General features: G+C 47.5%; 1 protein-coding gene across 2 annotated transcripts; it reads right to left on the bottom strand.

Moving 5' to 3' along the window:
- Positions 1–362: 362 nt before the first annotated feature.
- On the bottom strand, positions 363–13,788 carry ALAS1 (5'-aminolevulinate synthase 1). 2 transcript variants are annotated; one of them, XM_004419782.3, is made up of 11 exons: positions 13,650–13,788; positions 12,452–12,670; positions 9,144–9,371; positions 7,858–8,007; positions 7,215–7,437; positions 6,154–6,338; positions 5,434–5,613; positions 4,923–5,087; positions 2,851–3,119; positions 1,953–2,115; positions 363–673 (listed from the first exon to the last, which is right to left on the bottom strand). In XM_004419782.3, exons 1-11 carry the CDS (start codon positions 13,786–13,788, stop codon positions 513–515), a joined length of 2,082 nt encoding a protein of 693 aa, XP_004419839.2. In that variant the 3' UTR covers positions 363–512. The 2 variants fall into 2 exon arrangements, with proteins under 2 accessions (XP_004419839.2, XP_087287255.1); XM_087431129.1 differs by lacking the exons at positions 4,923–5,087; positions 5,434–5,613.
- Positions 13,789–17,033: the final 3,245 nt, after the last annotated feature.

The following is a 17,033-nucleotide window of genomic DNA, read 5'->3' as shown; positions in this document are numbered from 1 at the left end:
AGTAATTGAAAAGGGAAAGGGTGGGGGTTTGAGGGAACAGCTGTAGCAGGACTGCTGGGTAGGGCTGAGGGCCCATTTAAGATTTGAGGTGAGAAATTTAAAGTGACACCGGCTGCCACTGTGGTAGGACTTCTTTCAGAACTGTGTAGGTGCTGGGGTGTGGCTGGGTCAGCCACTGGATGCAGCAGGCATTAAAGAGGTAGTTGGGTTCAAGCAGAGTGGGAGGTTCTGCCATTCCAGCAGGGTCTGAAGCCACTACCCAAGGACTGGTACACTTTTATACATCTCAACAACACAGACCAAATTTAAACGGATGAAGGAAAAGGATTTTTTGATTCAGTAGCCAATAACAGGAGGATCCATCACTTAAACAAGAATTTATTTTTCAGGACTAACCTTTTACTAGAGATTTAAATTTAATATAATTTAATTCACATATAAAGACAACTCTGGAGACTATCTGGCTATGATACGGCCTGTGGTTAGGTGGACTAACTGAGGTCACAACACACTCAGGCCTGAGCAGAGACCAACTTGCTCATGCCAGAGAAGTAGGATTTCTCTCTTTCACTCATCACTTCAAAATGCAGGGGCCTCCTGCAGAAGTTGCACTCAGCTGAGGAATGTGGCTTGAGTTCCAGCCCAACTCGCTTCCACGTGGCCAGCAGATTCTCTGTAAGGAGAAACAGTTTTACAAAATTAAAGGGAGTATCTACCCAAGAGAAATGAAAATATATGCCCACACAAAAACTTGAACACAAATATTCATAGCAGCATTATTTTCATAATAGTCAAAAAGTGGAAATAACCTAAATGTCCATCAATTGATGGATAAACAAAACGTGGTATATCTGTACCAAGGAAGATTATTTGGTAATAAAAAGAAATAAAGTGCTAATTCATGCGACAACAGGGATGAACTTTGAAAACACTGTGCTGTGAAAGAAGCCAGGCATAAATGACCAGATATTGTATGATTCCACTTACATGAAATGTTAGGTATAAGCAAATCCACAGAGACAGAAAGTGGATTGGTGGTTGAGAGGGACTGGGGAAGGGGTAACGGAGCATGGCTGCTAACAGGTATGGGGTTTCTCTTTGGGGTGATGAAAATGTTCAGGAATCAGATAGTGCTGATGGTTGCACAACATTATGATGTCCCTAAAAACCAGTGAATTATATACTTTAAAAGGGTGAAATTTGTGGTATGTGAATTATATCTCAATAAGGCTGTTATAAAAATAAATAAAAATGGAGAAACAAAACCCAACTCTAGCTTTATTTTACACACCTTCAGGGAAGAAGTTGCTCCAATATCGCTCCACTACGTTGAAACTGAGCATTCCTAGCAGAACAGCCCTAAAGCCTGTAAGGCAGCAGAACCACCTCAGGGGGCTCAGGAAGGCAATGCACCTTTGAGGCAGAGGCAACCTGTGGTTGAAAGCAGCCCCTCGGTCTCTGCCTTTAGGTTGGACGTGGGGAATGGTGGATTGGGTTGTACAGAACCGTAAGCAGTCTAAAATACTGAACAATTACTCTTATCAGAAGGGGTCAGGTGTGGGGTTGGTTCAGGACCACACAACGTCAGGGAGTAGAGAGAAGTGCAAAGCCAGACTCTGGAGGGCCAGGGCAGAGTCAAGCCTTTGGAGGCCTCTCTTTTCTTCTGCAACAACCATTACTGTGCATCCTTAAGTCACCCCGACAAGGGGGCACTGGAAACAACGGGTGGATTAGCAGCCTTACTCACAGCTTCCAAAATGACTCTGTGCCCTCTTAAAGCGAGTCAAACAACTAAATGTCTGTTACAGTTTTGTAACACCAGAGAGCAATCTTAATTACTTGGAAAAAGAAGAAACAAATCAGAACGCCTCTGAAGGGCTTCAATTATAAACACGGCAAAGACAGCTTTATGCAACTCTCCAGTGGGGCACTGGTAGCTCTCCAGGACTCACCAAGGAAGTAGTTCATCATCTGCGGTGTGTGGTGAGGGGTGGGAGCAATCCGAAGGAGCTCTTCTCCCCGGGGCACTGTGGGGTAATTGATTGCTTGGACGTAGATGTTATGTCTGCTCATGAGTTCATCACAGATTTCCGTGTTTTTAGCAGCATCGGCAACCTGAGTTTGATGATCATAGAAGGTAAGGTCAGAACAAGATGGACTATCTCTTAGTAGAGACTCTAATGAACACAGCGCCCACGAAGCTGGGCCTGAGGCTGAGGGTCAAGCAGCATATGCAAGCCTCGGGGAGAGGTAAAGCACTGCCCACACACCTGCAATTTAAAGGGTCCAGTATTGTTCAGTACAGACCAGAGAAGTGAAACCACATTAGAAGTGAATTTCACATTGATCTCCCTCTCCGGTGGTGGTTGTGTGACCCCAGCTGACATCAGCTGGTTCCCATACCCTGGGGTGCATACACCCTGAGGATGAAGGCAGCTTTGGTTATACAAGCTCTATTAATCATACAATTCAACTGGGACACCAACAAGGCTACTGTTTGTAGTGGGAAGGGCAAGACCTATTTCGAAATTAACTGAGTAGAAAGCCATATTTCAAAGCTAGCCAAGCTTAGGCTTCCAGAGCTTTCCAAATACAAGCTCTGTGTTTACCCTGTTAAGGCCAGTGCTTTGGAGAAGGAACCTCTGCTCCAGCCTGCTGGGTTCAAAGGCTTCATTTCTCATTGTGAAGTCAGCCAAAGGTGGAAATACAGCAGAGGGCCAGTGGCTACAGACCACTTGCCCCAGCAGTCACCCTGTCCCAGCCCAACTTCAGGAAGGCGTGAACAAGAATATCTCACATCACATGTGGAGGCACAGCCCCCAGCAAGTCCAATCACAGACAGGTCATTACCCGGACAGGGATGATGTGACTGGGGCAGTGGACGACTGGGAGGCCGGCATCCATCAGCATCTGTCTCATGAGCTTGACATTGCGCTGGTGCTGGCGGCGAAGCGCCCGCCCCTCGGCACTCTTCAGGATCCGCACAGACTCCAGGGCTCCAGCCAGTAGCATGGGTGGCAGGGAGGTGGTGAAGATGAAGCCAGCCGCATAGGACCGTACAGTGTCGATTAGAGAACTCGTGCTGGCGATGTACCCTCCTACACAGCCAAAGGCTTTGCCTGGGAGGAGAAAGCCTCATTTATTACAGCAATAGCCCCTAAACGTACCCAGCAAGGTGCTGCAGAGTCTGAGAGCTTTTACTTTTCGCTTTATCGTCCTAATTTGCCCTAAGACTGAATGAAGTAAAGGGATGTCCACCCATTTCTGAAAGGGAAAAAGGTGAGGAGGTATGAAAGGGTCTTGCCCAAAGCCACATGGCCAAGCTGGTGTCTGACTAGGATCAAATGCAGGTCTCCAGGACAGGCCCGGCACAGAGTGACTGGTCCCGGGGTGCCTGAACATCTAGCTGCTGCCTCTCTTCTTACCTGCCTCTCCTACCCAGGCTGGCTGCTTTGCCAGCGGGCAAGGCGCCACCTCCCAAGTTCTGCGCTGTGCGTGCTCTCTGGGACAGGATCTGAGCTGTGATGCTGGCATTGTCCTCTCACTGTGAGCATTACCCTCGAAGCTGGAATGTAACCCAGCTAAGACATGACCTGTTTTGGTCTGACTGGTATTATTTCCTATTTAAGTAAACACAAAACTCTGACAAGTAGCATTTGCCAGATAAATATGAAAACTCAGAACCTGTTAGGGTTGATTTAGGGCCAGCCTTGTTTTTCAATTCTCCTTAAGTCCCTTTGTATACTCTGTATCTCAAGTTTCAGGATTAATGACTCCAGGAGAGTCCTCCTAGATCTTAACACTATGTTCTGTAATGACCATTCTTGCTTGAACCCCATGCAGCGCTGGGTTGGTATAAGCTCTTACAGTGGAAAATTCCTGTCCCCAGCTGTTTCCATCTCACAATGACTGTGCCTTCAAAGAGCCCACGTCATAAGCGCTCTTTAAACGAAAAGGGTGGCTGGAATCAGGACACATGGACAAGTGCCTTTCTCCTGGAGGGCTCTGCCCGGTGAACCCCCAGGCTCTCCTGGTCTGCATGAGGCTCTCACGCCCCTCAACAGTGCTGAAGGACACTCTTTTTTGCCTTCCCTTTGCTTACCAAGTGCAGGCTGTAAAGCGGCATTTTTAGCTAACTGCTACTTGGGTCTCCAACTGCCTAACTTTTGAAATCCTAAAATTTGTACAATCTACATTTTCATCTTTAGAGTCCTCATAGGCAAAGAGAATGTCTATAGTAATTGTTTGCATACAATTCATTTATCTTCTCCATAAAAAGTGAGGCAGGTCCTACTGTAATCTCCATTATACTCGTGAGGAAACTGAGATGCAGAGAGGTTAACTACCAGCCCAAGGTCACGCAGCTTATGCAGGTAGGATTTACATCCAGCAGGCAGCATAGCTTCAGAGCTGGGCTCCAGGACACAGTGCCTCTCCCCTAGGAGGAGCAGAGGAAATACAAAGTAGCCGTGGTGAACAGGAACGTGGTAGGCACAGAGCTCAGTGCATCACAATGCCTGGACCTGCACGTCCTAACAACTGCTCTAGGAGAACAGCACTAGAATTCTTTTTTTTACTCTAAGGGAACAATCTGAGGCAGAGAGAGTAAGGGCTGTTGTGATAGCATGGAGATAGAGCCACAACTATGTTTGGAATGAGCTCAGAGGGCAACAAATGGTATTTCTGTCATGTTAGGTTGCGAGATTTACTTTGATCTGGGCCACGCTTCCATAACTGAAGGTATTCTGCTAAGCTGGGCCACCACTCACTGAGAAAACAAAAATGCACCAAAAAAAGTGGCCCAGGCTTTATACGCTACCATACCGTTTTCGCACCTGATCCCAGAAAGACCCATTGGTCCTTGGCCTTGTTAGGATAATGTAATTTTAAGGTAGGTTACAGAATGTGCAGCGTATACATACCAAGGGTTCCAGAAATGATGTCCATTTTCGGCATAACTCCATCCCGATCGCCAATCCCTCCACCTCGAGCCCCGTACAGCCCCACTGCGTGGACCTCATCCACGAAGGTGATTGCTCCAAACTCATGGGCCACGTCACACAGCTCTTCCAGTGGGCACACTGCCCCTGAGGAAAGACCCCCAACTGCTCTGAGGAGCTTGCCATTTCATGTATTTCTGTCTTGTTAAGAGTCAGTCAAAACAAAATAACTTCTTTTCTAAGGTATCATTTTTAATATTAGAAAAACAACGAACTTCTCCCAATTTCTAGTTATCTTGGGGTCTTAGAGCCTACTAAAAGTCAGAGTAGAAAATCTACATTGACCCAAATCTATACAATGTCCACCAATTACAATATCCTGGCAGAGTGTGGAAAGAAAAGAAATTGCAAAAACAAAATAAACACCACACTTTTAAAGAGTTCAGGCCTAGTTTTCATTTAAGGTTTCAGATTGGCCTCTATTTGGACTTACCATCCATCGAGTGGACAGTTTCGAACGCAACAATCTTGGGGACCGAGGGATCGGACCTCCGCAACAGTTCCCGAAGGTGGCTGACATTATTGTGGCGGAAGATGTACTTTGGCACACGGCTATTCCGAATTCCTTGGATCATGGAGGCATGGTTCCCAGAATCAGAGTAAATCTCACAGCCTAACATGACAAAAACGTTGTTTTTTGCCAACTGCACCAAAGACAAATTACCTAGACAGTCGACACAACAGACTTTGCCCTGAAAATGCTGCTTTTGCCCAGTAGGAAGAAGACACTGCGTGGCAGTTTCTTCCTGGTAAAATAACTAACTAGTGCTTCTCCTTTGACAAGACTCATAGGTGTAGAATAACCCTGTGGCAGGCAACTAATCTACTTTTAAATCTGGCTGTCTCACTCCAAACTCAATCAAGACAATTACCAATGATTAAAGATTTCTCCAAAGGATTTTCTTAGAATACAAAGCACATTTGAAGCATTTAGCTCAAGGACAAGCCCTCCATGTCTGATTCTTCATCGGTATCATGTTCTAACGGAAGTTATGTGCAGTTAGCACCTCCTGCTCAGTTCAAGAACAAATGTTCCCAGATATTATCATAACTCTTAATTGAGTGTTTCTGGTGAGCCTTCTTTGTTGCTGATATTCCTGTTATTACCGAGAAACTCAAAAAACTCTAAGACACCCACCATAGGCTTCCTTACCTGGCATCATCTTGGCCAGAGTGAAGAGGGTCGAGTCGTTGGCCACAAAGCATGAGGAAAACAGGAGTGCCGCATCTTTCCCATGGAGGTCAGCCAGCTCTCGCTCCAGGTCCACATGGAACTTACTAGTCCCAGAGATATTTCTAGTGCCACCTGCTCCAGCACCATGTTGTTTCAAAGTGTCCCTTTAAAAAAAAACGGCAGGCAGAAAATAAATCTCATGGTTCAGAACACTGTGAATCATTCCTCTCTCCAGGTTCTAGGAAACTAAAACTTATGTTGATCTAGCAACTCTCTGGGGCCACAAGTTTCAACCAGCTTCATCTTCAGACTAGGGAGGAGAAGGTCTCAACACTAGGGGGATGATACTTCTAGGGATCATCAAAACCAAGCGTTCATTTAAAAGTCAGCAACTACTAAGTATTAGCTGAGTTAATTTACTAAGGCTTCTTTCCTCTGATAAACATCATTCTCTCCAATAACACGACAACCATCTCTAGACGGACATCCTGGATGGTGGTTACCTAAACCTAAACCCTTTGCAAACCAGTCACATAATGTTAGGCTGTATCTATCACTAAACTTCAGATGGGGCTCTTTTGAGCAAGCCTCCTTAGAGTTTGGCAAGCAACTCTCTCAAGTGTCCCAAGCCATGGCAAACCTCCTAAAGGACATGAATGATGGGATATACCATCATTTTTAATGTCTTTTTGAAGTAGCTTTTTCTCCAGTGCTGTTACATTTATATTTTTCTACCTGCAGCCATAAGCAAGGATGTCTCTGTGCAAGACTGCCTGATGTTAAAGGCACACTCACTTGTGACACACATAATCAATAAGCCCATAGACTGAACTCTCACACACAAAACAGCTCACCAACTACTCGCACATAAGAATCTCTTTAAATGTAATGTGTAGATATTTTTAAAAGCTGAGAACAGTATTTTGCTATGGCACACTTTGAGCTGCTGACTACTCCTCCCATAAAAGATCCAATCCCTATAAAGCATCAATGTCTTGCCAAATAACATCACTGATATCTGAAAGCTGAGGGCTACTTACATGACTGCCCCACACACCCGTGGGTGGCGACTCATTCCTAGGTAGTCATTGCTACACCAGACTGACACCTGCTTTTTGGTGATGAGAGAGTCCGAATAGTCATCTGCCATGGGGAAGATGTGTGCCCTCCGGTTCACAGTTTTAAAAACTCGATAGGTATGGTCATTTTTTTTCTCATCAATTTTCTTCTCAAAGAAACGATCATACTGAAAAGTGGAAACAGCTAAAAACGGAAGAAAAGACAGCCCCGTCTGATGGTTAAAAAGCACATCTGGGCTTTGGTGAAAGACCTGGGTGCCAATCCCAGCTTGGTCATTTAGTAGTAGGGAGATTCTGGGCAAATTAATGAAGTGCTCATGTGGGCAAGTTACTTGATGTCCTCATCTTGAGACTGTGTATGTCTCAAATGAGACCATGTATGTCAAGTGTTTAGCACAGCACCCAGTGTGTAGATGGCAGGTATTAAAAGAGAGAAGGCAGGCTACCAATGGGATTGGTATTCACTATGGCTGAGAGCACCTACTTGCATCAAGCAAGAGACGTGGCTTTTAATCCACAACTCACTATGCAATTTTATGTTTCATCTGATAAAGTTTAAGTTCTAAACTCTATAGTGCATCAGGCAAATAACAATGAGACTTACATTTTGGCAAGTTATCTTGAAGAAGATGGGACACTCTTTCTGGTCTTTGCTTTTGCATGATATCCTGAAAGTTCTTTAGCAATCCATTCGGCTCCCCTCCAACAGTCTTCACACTAATCACACTGGGGTTCACTGAGGTTTGAGCAACCTCTGTAACAAAAGTAACAAGAAGCAAAGGGGACCAACATTCTATGCTGAGTTCACAATACCTTCCAGAGATATTGTCAAAAATGGCTTACTGCCTAGTTCACAAAAAGCCGAACATAACCAAAGTAAGCCGTAACTGAGTGTATGAAGCTTCTCTTCTTCGCTCTTAGTTACAGTAACGGCCAATGTCTGGTGCTGTTCTGTTTTCAGAGCTACCAGCCAGCTTTAACAAACATTCAAATCCAAAGCTTTCTAGTTGGTTGGCATGCCTTTCCCCAACTCCTCCCCACTCCACCCACCCCTGGACCCTAATATCAATTTTCTTCACAGAAAACAATTCCAGTCATGTGGGTCATTTCTTTTTTTTTTTTTTTTGCAAGGAAGATCAGCCCTGAGCTAACATCCATGCCAATCCTCCTCTTTTTGCTGAGGAAGACCGGCCCTGAGCTAACATCTATTGCCAATCCTCCTCCTTTTTTTTTCCCTTTTTCTCTCCAAAGCCCCAGTAGACAGTTGTATGTTATAGTTGCACATCCTTCTAGTTGCTGTATGTGAGATGCCACATACAGCATGGCCAGACAAGTGCTGCGTCAGTGCGCGCCAATGATTCAAACCGGGCCGCCAGTAGCGGAGCACGCGCACTCAACCGCTAAGCCACGGGGCCGGCCCCCATGTGGGTCATTTCTGCTGGTGAGGTTTTTGGGGGACTTTGGGGGCTCCATGGACATAGCCACAACTGGAATTAAGGTTGCCACTCACTGGCCATCAGTAAGACACACCGCTTGGGAGTCCTAAGACCATCACTTACTACAGTAATACTTTTACTTTTTATCCCACCAAATGGTGGGAAAGAAACAACGGGCAGCTGGTAACAGCTTATTCCTGCAGGGTATTTTCAGAAATGAAGCAGTTACAATAAAAGCTGGTCACAGCCTACACACGCACCAGAAAGAAAGTCCCACATTTTGCAATACAAAATGACTGTCTGTCTATCTTGATGACTTTCTTCCTTGGCCCTAAAAGAGGAAGGTGTTTACACAAATACTACCCTAATAATAGCTCATACATAAATCTGAGGATCCAAAAGAGCCAAAAGGCCCTCTTCGCTCTTTCTAATGGTTCACATGTCATCTGTTCACCTTTCCTCACAGCATGCATTTCCTGCACATCCTCCTGAAGCTCTAGACTGGCTTTGCAGAAGACGCTGCTGCTGCTCTGGCTCATCTGGGCGGCCAGGAAAGGGCATTTGCTCGCAGTGCCTTGGCTCGTGGTAAGGGAGGGGTGTCCAGACGGAAGCTGTGTGCCATTTCGAGTCTGCTGGGATCCATCAGGAGCCTGCTGAACCTCCGCTTTGGCAGTTTTGTCCTCTGAGGGAGGAATAGAAAAGCTGAAGCATCAGATTTGGTTGCATAGTACACAAGGAAACCACTTGTGTCTTTCTCTTATTGCCTCAAAGACAATCTGTATATACTCACTCTACTCCACAATCCAGACACAAATTTTTTTTTTTGAGGAAGATTAGCCCCGAGCTAATATCTGTTGCCAATCCTCCTCTTTTCTGCTGAGGAAGACTGGCCCTGGGCTAACATCTGTGCCTATCTTCCTCTACTTTATATGGGATGCCGCCACAGCATGGCTTTGATAAGCGGTGCGTAGGTCCGTGCCTGGGATCTGAACCTCCGAACCCTGGGCCACTGAAGTGGAGCGCACGAACTTAACTGCTACGCCACCAGGCCAGCCCTGACACAAATTTATTTTTTATTAGGTACTATTAATTTAACTGTTTCTCATCTGCCTCACTGGAAACGATGTTCCTGTGAAGAGTTAATTGGCACAGTCCAGCTACGTCTCAAATCCATAATATTTCTCATTTATAAATGCAAAAAGTAGTATTTTCTAGTTTCACACAGCACAGAATTCTTGAGCTGGATTATTTCCAGTAAATCTACTCCAAGTACACTCAGCATATTTCATGAGAGGACACACTCTCGAAAGTAACTGGAAGTGTTCATATGATTTTTTTCTCTGCTAATATTTTCTAAACAGATTCTTGACAAAGAAGCTTGCTGTTGCTTAACATATAAACCATTGGTTTTCTTCCTAACAAAAGAAATTAGGCTAAAAGTAAGGTGTTTGGACTGTTGCCTAATAGAGTTCAAATTATCAGTAAGGTAAGAAACAAACCACAGGGAAATCACATTCACACACCTCATATACCTTCTCATCTTTTTTTTTTTTCTTTTCTTTTCTTTTCTTTTTTTTTGTGAGGAAGATCAGCACTGAGCTAACATCCATGCCAATCCTCCTCGTTTTGCTGAGGAAGACTGGCCCTGAGCTAACATCTATTGCCAATCCTCCTCCTTTTTTTTTTTTTCCCTTTTTCTCCCCAAAGCCCCAGTAGATAGTTGTATGTTATAGCTGCACATCCTGCTAGTTGCTGTATGTGGGATGCCGTCTCAGCATGGCCTGACAAGTGGTGCTTCGGCGTGTGCCCGGGATCCGAACCCGGGCCGCCAGTAGCAGAGCTCGCGTACTTAACTGCTAAGTCACTTAACTGTCCAGCCCCTACTTTCTCATCTAAATGCATCAAAGAAGGTCACCAATTTAACACAGCTAGCTGGTAATTATGCTTCTAGTTACAATGACTTCCCTCTCCCCTTGGGCAAATTCGTTCATCTTCCTTCTAGAAAAGTCTTTTATCATCATTGTGGAATGCTCCTACGACTCATAGGCTAGACTTTCCTACAACTTGGGTAAGGTGTTTCAATACAGGTTTTATTAAAATACTCTTCAAAGGAAAGTAAAAAAGAATTGCTTTGAAACACATTTCATTCATTATAAAATATACAGGAAGTCTAGAAAAATAAAAGGAGTTCTATCATGCAAAACACAACCATTGTAGACATTTTGCTATATTATTTCTTCCCTTCATGTACAGGTTTTAAAAAAGTTTTACTTATTCTGTATATGCTTGTTTATTCTGCCCTTTTCATTATAAAAATCTGCCTGAGCTAGTAACTAGTTTGTGACTGTCATCTGCAATGGTTGCATGGTGGCCTATCAAGTGGACAAGCCACATGTACTCAACTATTTCTCTACCGCGAGGGACAGAGTGGTAAAAGAGGTTTTTGAGGGGCCGGCCCCGTGGCTTAGCAGTTGAGTGCGCGCGCTCCGCTACTGGTGACCAGGGTTCGGATCCCGGGCACGCACCAACGCACCGCTTGTCCGGCCATGCTGAGGCGGCATCCCACATACAGCAATTAGAAGGATGTGCAACTATGACATACAACTGGGGCTTTGGGGAAAAAAGGAGGAGGATTGGCAACAGATGTTAGCTCAGGGCTGATCTTCCTCACCAAAAAAAAAAAAAAGGTTTTTGATTGTTCAGTAAAAAAACATAACTAACTCCTGAACAATGGTAAAGAGGAAAAGAAAAGAAATCCTGCAAAGGACTAAATCCTTTCTACTTAAAGAAAAAAACATTCCTTTCTTAGAAATCCATATCCAGAGAACACACCTAACAGAGCCTGTAAGGTAAATTATTCTTTAAGATTAAGTGGAATCTGAAAAGCCTCATCCTCTCCTGGCAGAGCCAGACCAAAACTAAATCCAACTCTGATCTCTTTATTAAAACAAAATTTAAAAGTTCACATACAAAATAAAGATATATGTGTTAAAAAATCGCTACTTTAACAAATTCTATGATTCCACTAGACTACTCTAGGAACATGAGGTTCCTAGAGTAGTCAAATTCACAGAGACAAAAAAGTAGAATGGTATTTGCCAGGGGCTGGGGGAAGGGGATGGAGAGTTACTGTTTAACGGGCACAGAGTTTCCGTTCGGGATGATGAAAAGAGTTCTGGAGATTGGATGGTGTTGATGGTTGCACAACAATATAAATGTACTTAATACCACTGAACTGTACACTTAAAATATGTTGACATAGTAAGTTTTATGTTATATGCATTTTACTACAATAAAAAATAATATAAAAAAAAATCACAACTTTAAAAGCCAAAGGCTTCCACTCAATTTTGCTGTGAACCTAAAAGTGCTCTAAAAATAAAGTCTATTAATTAAAAAACAAACAAGCAAAAAAACAAAGGGCCAAATATTTAATGAAGGAAGGCTGTAATAGAACATTCTAACTTTATGTGAATGAGGCACTGACAAACAGTAAAACTCCAACAGACACTGACATGCAATCCAGAAACCAAGGTGGAACGCTGGCCACTTTCACCATTAAAGATAGGAGAACTAAAAGTACCCACCTTGTGGGGTTAGGATGACAATTACACGAGATAATCCATGCAAAGAGCTGAGCCTGGCACAGAGTAACTCTTTTGTTTAGTGAGACCCTCATCACCATTGGAGACTAGAACCGCTTCTAGTCTAGTAATGAATGCAAACATTGCCATCCCTGACTCCACTGCTAATGACACTTACTCTCATTGGCAGGAGGGGTTTCTTTGACCTGCTGGCAGCACAGTATTGAAGTGGACAGGGCCCGAGGGGCTGGCTTGGCCCCAACTTCCATCATTTTAGGGCAGTTTTGGGCATAGAACAATAGAGATTTGCCCGCCTTCTGCAAAAAGGCCTGAGGCACTCGGGACAAGAATGGGCAGCGGCGAACAACAGTCTCCATGTCCGGGAGGTGCACTGATCCTGTAGATAGATGAGTGACATCAACACTTGTTAACAATAAGGCAAATACCACTGCAAGGTCACTGGGTTCAGGTATCACCTGCAGTTTATAGCCATGGTATCCTGGAACACTAACAAGTCTCACTCAAAAACGTCTAAGGGCAGCACTGATGTGGGACTCAACTAAGGAGTGGTAACTACACTCTACCCAGGTCACCAACTTCTCCTTCATTCCCCAGCTTTATACAAAAGCACCTGCAAAGCAACTTTACCAAATGAAGTAAATACTGATGATTAATAACCAAGGGGGTGGGACAACGCGGGACAAGTCAGGAACAGGTTTGGGAGGTCCCAGGCTCCTTAAGGAAGATACACAGTGCAGATAAGACACCTTGGCACACACCCAGGCGGAGAAGTGAGGCTAGGGAAGAAAGCCACTGTCAACCATCCAGGCAGAGAAGACTCTTAGGGATCCTGACCTTCTCCTAGTCCCCACATCCCCAAACCCGAGGAAGGCATCCAGTCGAGCCCTGGGTCCCTGAGGCAAGGACCCCGAGGTCATGCCCCCACAGGTCAGTGAACTGGGCATAACTGAGAAAGGAGCGGGGCATAAAGAAGAGCAGGCGTACGAGGGGAAGCGCCGCAGGGGCTAACTGGGGAAAGGGCAGGGCTATAAAATCGAGAGCTGTCGGAAGGTGGTGGTCCTGGGCAGGGGGAGGTCAGAGGCTACCCGGGGGTCAAGGGCTAGAGAATAACGGGAGAGATGTGAGAAGGGAATTCTAAAGCGGCTAGTTAAACGGGGAATGTCAGGAGGGGGCCAAGTGGGGGAAACTGAGGGGCCGAATAGACAAAAGGTCTGGGAGATGACCGTTGACCCCAAAGCAGCGGTGCCCGGAGCTGTGGGGGATGGGGTCCCAACGGCCGAGGGAGCGGGGCACGGGCTGGCGGGGCACGCGGGGGCTCCCCCAGCCGGCGCCGCAGCCGGAGCGCGGGCCCTCACCTGCGCGGGGGACTGCGGAGGCGGCGGCAGCAGGGAACCTAAACCGACGAGTCGAACCAAACCGGTGCCCTTGTCGGTGAGAAGCCTCGGGCCGCAAGCGCCGTCGTCCTAATATACAGCAGGAGTGACCGCTACGCATGCGCCCTGGGCGCGGGCTGCCTCCGCGCAAGCGCGCCGCGTCGCGCTCACGGAGTCGGAAGGGCGGGGCGGGGCGGGGCGGGGAGGCTTCCGAAAGTGGGGCTTGGTGCGACCTAGGCTTCCCGGAGTTGCCTGCTGGGAGGAGGAGGGGCAAGGCGGTGGACGGACGACTTAATCCTGCATCCCTTTGCCGCTTGCCTACTAGCTGCCCTATGCTTCAGAACCCTACGCCTCCATTGTGGGGCATAAAAGGGCAGAGTCGAGGGGAAGTGCCACTAGGGCCAACTGGGGGGTTATAAGCCTGTAAAAACGGGTGCCTTGGACATAGAGGAGGCAAGGGAAGCAAGGGGTTCCGGACCAGGTCTTAAGCAGGATCCTCCCTACCCGGAGCTTAGTTTCACAACTGTGATGGGGCTTCCCAGAGGAGGTGGGGCTGGATTGCCCAAGGATGGAGTGGTCCTGGGGTGATGCGCAGGGGGCTGGAAGGGAGGACCTCAGAGAGAGGAGGAGGAGGAGCAGAAGCGGTAGGAGACCCAGCTGTGGCACTTTCTGGTACTGGATCAAGCGACTTAGCCGGATGCAGAGAAAGAAGGGAAGGAACAGGGCTGGATGGAACCCACACCACTGCACAGCTCTGAGGACCTGGGGTGGGGAGTGTGGAAACACAGGGCCTGGCACAGAGTTAGGGTTTGACATATATTAGTTATTATTTTTATTTGTCACTGTGGGCTGTCCAAAGTCCCTTGCTGGCTACCCTGGGCACCAGCTGGGTGGCTCAGGATTCCATCCCAAAGTTCAGAGTTGGGATGTGCCTCCTTTGAGTCTCCCCTAGACCACACCTGCAAAGTAGAGCTTGGCAAACTCCTCTCAGGAACGCCAGCCTGGTCTTGCTCCACACCCTTCCTGGCTTAACTTGGGCTGGGCCTGTGCCAGGCTCAGAGCTGCCCTCCTCCACTGTCAGGGAAAGGGCCATCCAGGTTGCTCCTTCCTCAGCTGGGCATTAAGAGGGACAAAGTCCAGACTGATGGTGACCAAGGTGTGTCCAGGTACTTCCTAATTCTCTCTCTCTGAGTCTCCAGCCAGCTGCAAGGCAGGTGAGGTGAGTCTCCACCCGCAGAGGAGGCACCTGGGTTCAGAGTGGCACTGGGACCAGTCCACAGGCCCAGGATGAGGGTTTTGGAATGGGAGTCCAAGGCCCAGCTCTGCCCCATGCTGCTGAGGTGCCCTGGGCAGTGCCCATCGGCTAGAGAGGAGGCAAGAGAAAAGGTCAACACTTGGACTCATTCCCAAGTGCAGCTAAAAGTAGAAACAGGGTAAAGAAGATGTTGAGTGTTTTGCCACACTCTGGGTCTCGCTTTCCTTATCTGGGCAATGGGATCATAATCCCTGTTCTGCCTGCCTCACAGGGCTGTTTGAGTGATCAGAGGCAAAGCAGGAGTAGAAAGAACTGCACATTGGAGCTGGACATGGGTTCCAACTCCAGCTCTGAATCGTACTTGGCCTTGGGCAGGCCACAGCCTCTCCGAGGCTGGGTTTCCTTGGTGAAGCTCTCCCAGCCCTGCCGCTTGTGGTTGGCAGGAGGGTCAGGCGAAGTCATGGATTTCAGAGGCTTATTGTTTAAACCGACAAGACTCCAGCCATCTGGGAGTTTCCTGTTTAAAAGAGGGAAAGGTTGGGAAACAAAACAGACCCACATGGAAAGTGAAATAGAGTGTTGTAAACAATTCCAGGGGGCTATTGCTCCAACAGGAACTCTAGAAGGGGAGATTCCCAACCACCAGGGAAGCTTCCAGAAGAGAAGTGCTGTCTGGAAGGTGGATCTGCATGGGACTGGGAGACTGGTGGGTGAAGCCTTGAATGGGAAAGGGCCAGGTCTGTCCTGGCGGGCAGTGTGAGTCAGTCTGAATAGCTGCTGGGCTGCAGGGGGGCAGCTAGGAGTGGGGCCAGGAGGTCAGACCAGAAAGTCCATAATAGAGCCACAGAGCTTCCCAGTGTCAGGGCTCAAAGAACCATCCCAGGGCACTGGTCAAAATGCATATTCCAGGGCCACAACCCTTTGATTCTGACCCAGGAATCTGCCTTTTAACCAGGCCTCTCTCCTGGTAATGCAAGGGTGGGGTATCTTGGGGCCACATTTTGGGAAATGCTGCCTGAGTGGTTTCCAGTTTGAGACCTTGAAGGGCAAAGGCTAAAGCCGTGAGTTCTAGTCCTGACTCGGCCACTTTCTGACTCTGGGATCTTGGGCAAATTACCCCAAGCCCTAAGCCTCAGTTTTTGCGTCTATGAAGTGGGACGTCTGCCTCGGTGATGAGTGTGGGTGGGCCCCATTCTGGCAGAGTTGTGATCCCTTTCCTGGGTTCAGCCTTTTTCCTCCCCTCCATCCCTCCCTTCCTTTCATCCCTCCCTCCCTTTTCTCTCCTTTGTTCCTGTCTTGCCTCCCTCCTCAGAGCTGCAGTCCAAACACATCTTATCACCCTGGCCCTGGCAGGGGAGCTCAAGCTGCTGGAGTTCAGGCAAGGCCAGGCCCCATTCTGGGGATGACACTGGGGCCTGGCCTCCCCCACTTCCTCCCTCCCCCCCCAGTCTGCGTCATCATTACCGTCAGGGGCTGCTGCACATAACACCAGCCCAGCGGTCAAGGCAGAAGAAAAATGTCAACCCCAGCCCCAGAATTCATCCTTTCCCACTCTGGGCCCCAGGAGCTATTTTTAGCAGTGCCCCTCTGTGAGGGTCAAGGAGCTGAGGGACCTTGGGCAAGCTTACTGCTTTCCTCTGGGTCTCAGTTTCCACATCTGTCAGTCAGGCAAGAAATCCTGCCAGCCTTCCCTCAAGGAAACTCAGATGGACATGGGAAAGTTTTGAAGATGGACAAAACCTCCAGCCTGTGCTGCTGATGCTCAGTGTGGCCTTGGCCTTGGGCCAGCGGTGCTCATTGGGGTGTCAGTGCCTGTCTATACAGTGGTGACTGGGGGGCCAGCCTCACAGAGTGGGCTAGAAGTTCTGGAAACAGCTCAGTGCTTCCCTGGAGGGTTGGAAACGTGTGCTTCAGGGTTTACAGTGACAGGCCCAGGAGTTATCATAGGAATTTGGGGGTTGGGTGGGGCAGGAGGGTTCTGAGGCCCCCAGTACCTGCCCTGCCTTTGGAACCCTCTCCGGCTCTGGCCCACCTGTGACCCCAGTTGCAAGGCAAAGGTGGGCTCTGATTAGGGAAGAAAGGGGCTGGAGTGGAGCAAAGCCATCAAGTGC

Source organism: Ceratotherium simum, chromosome 5 (genome assembly GCF_057802395.1).
Source record: "Ceratotherium simum simum isolate JZ-2026a chromosome 5, ASM5780239v1, whole genome shotgun sequence".
Lineage (NCBI taxonomy): Eukaryota > Metazoa > Chordata > Mammalia > Perissodactyla > Rhinocerotidae > Ceratotherium > Ceratotherium simum.
This window is presented reverse-complemented; position numbering and strand designations above follow the sequence as displayed.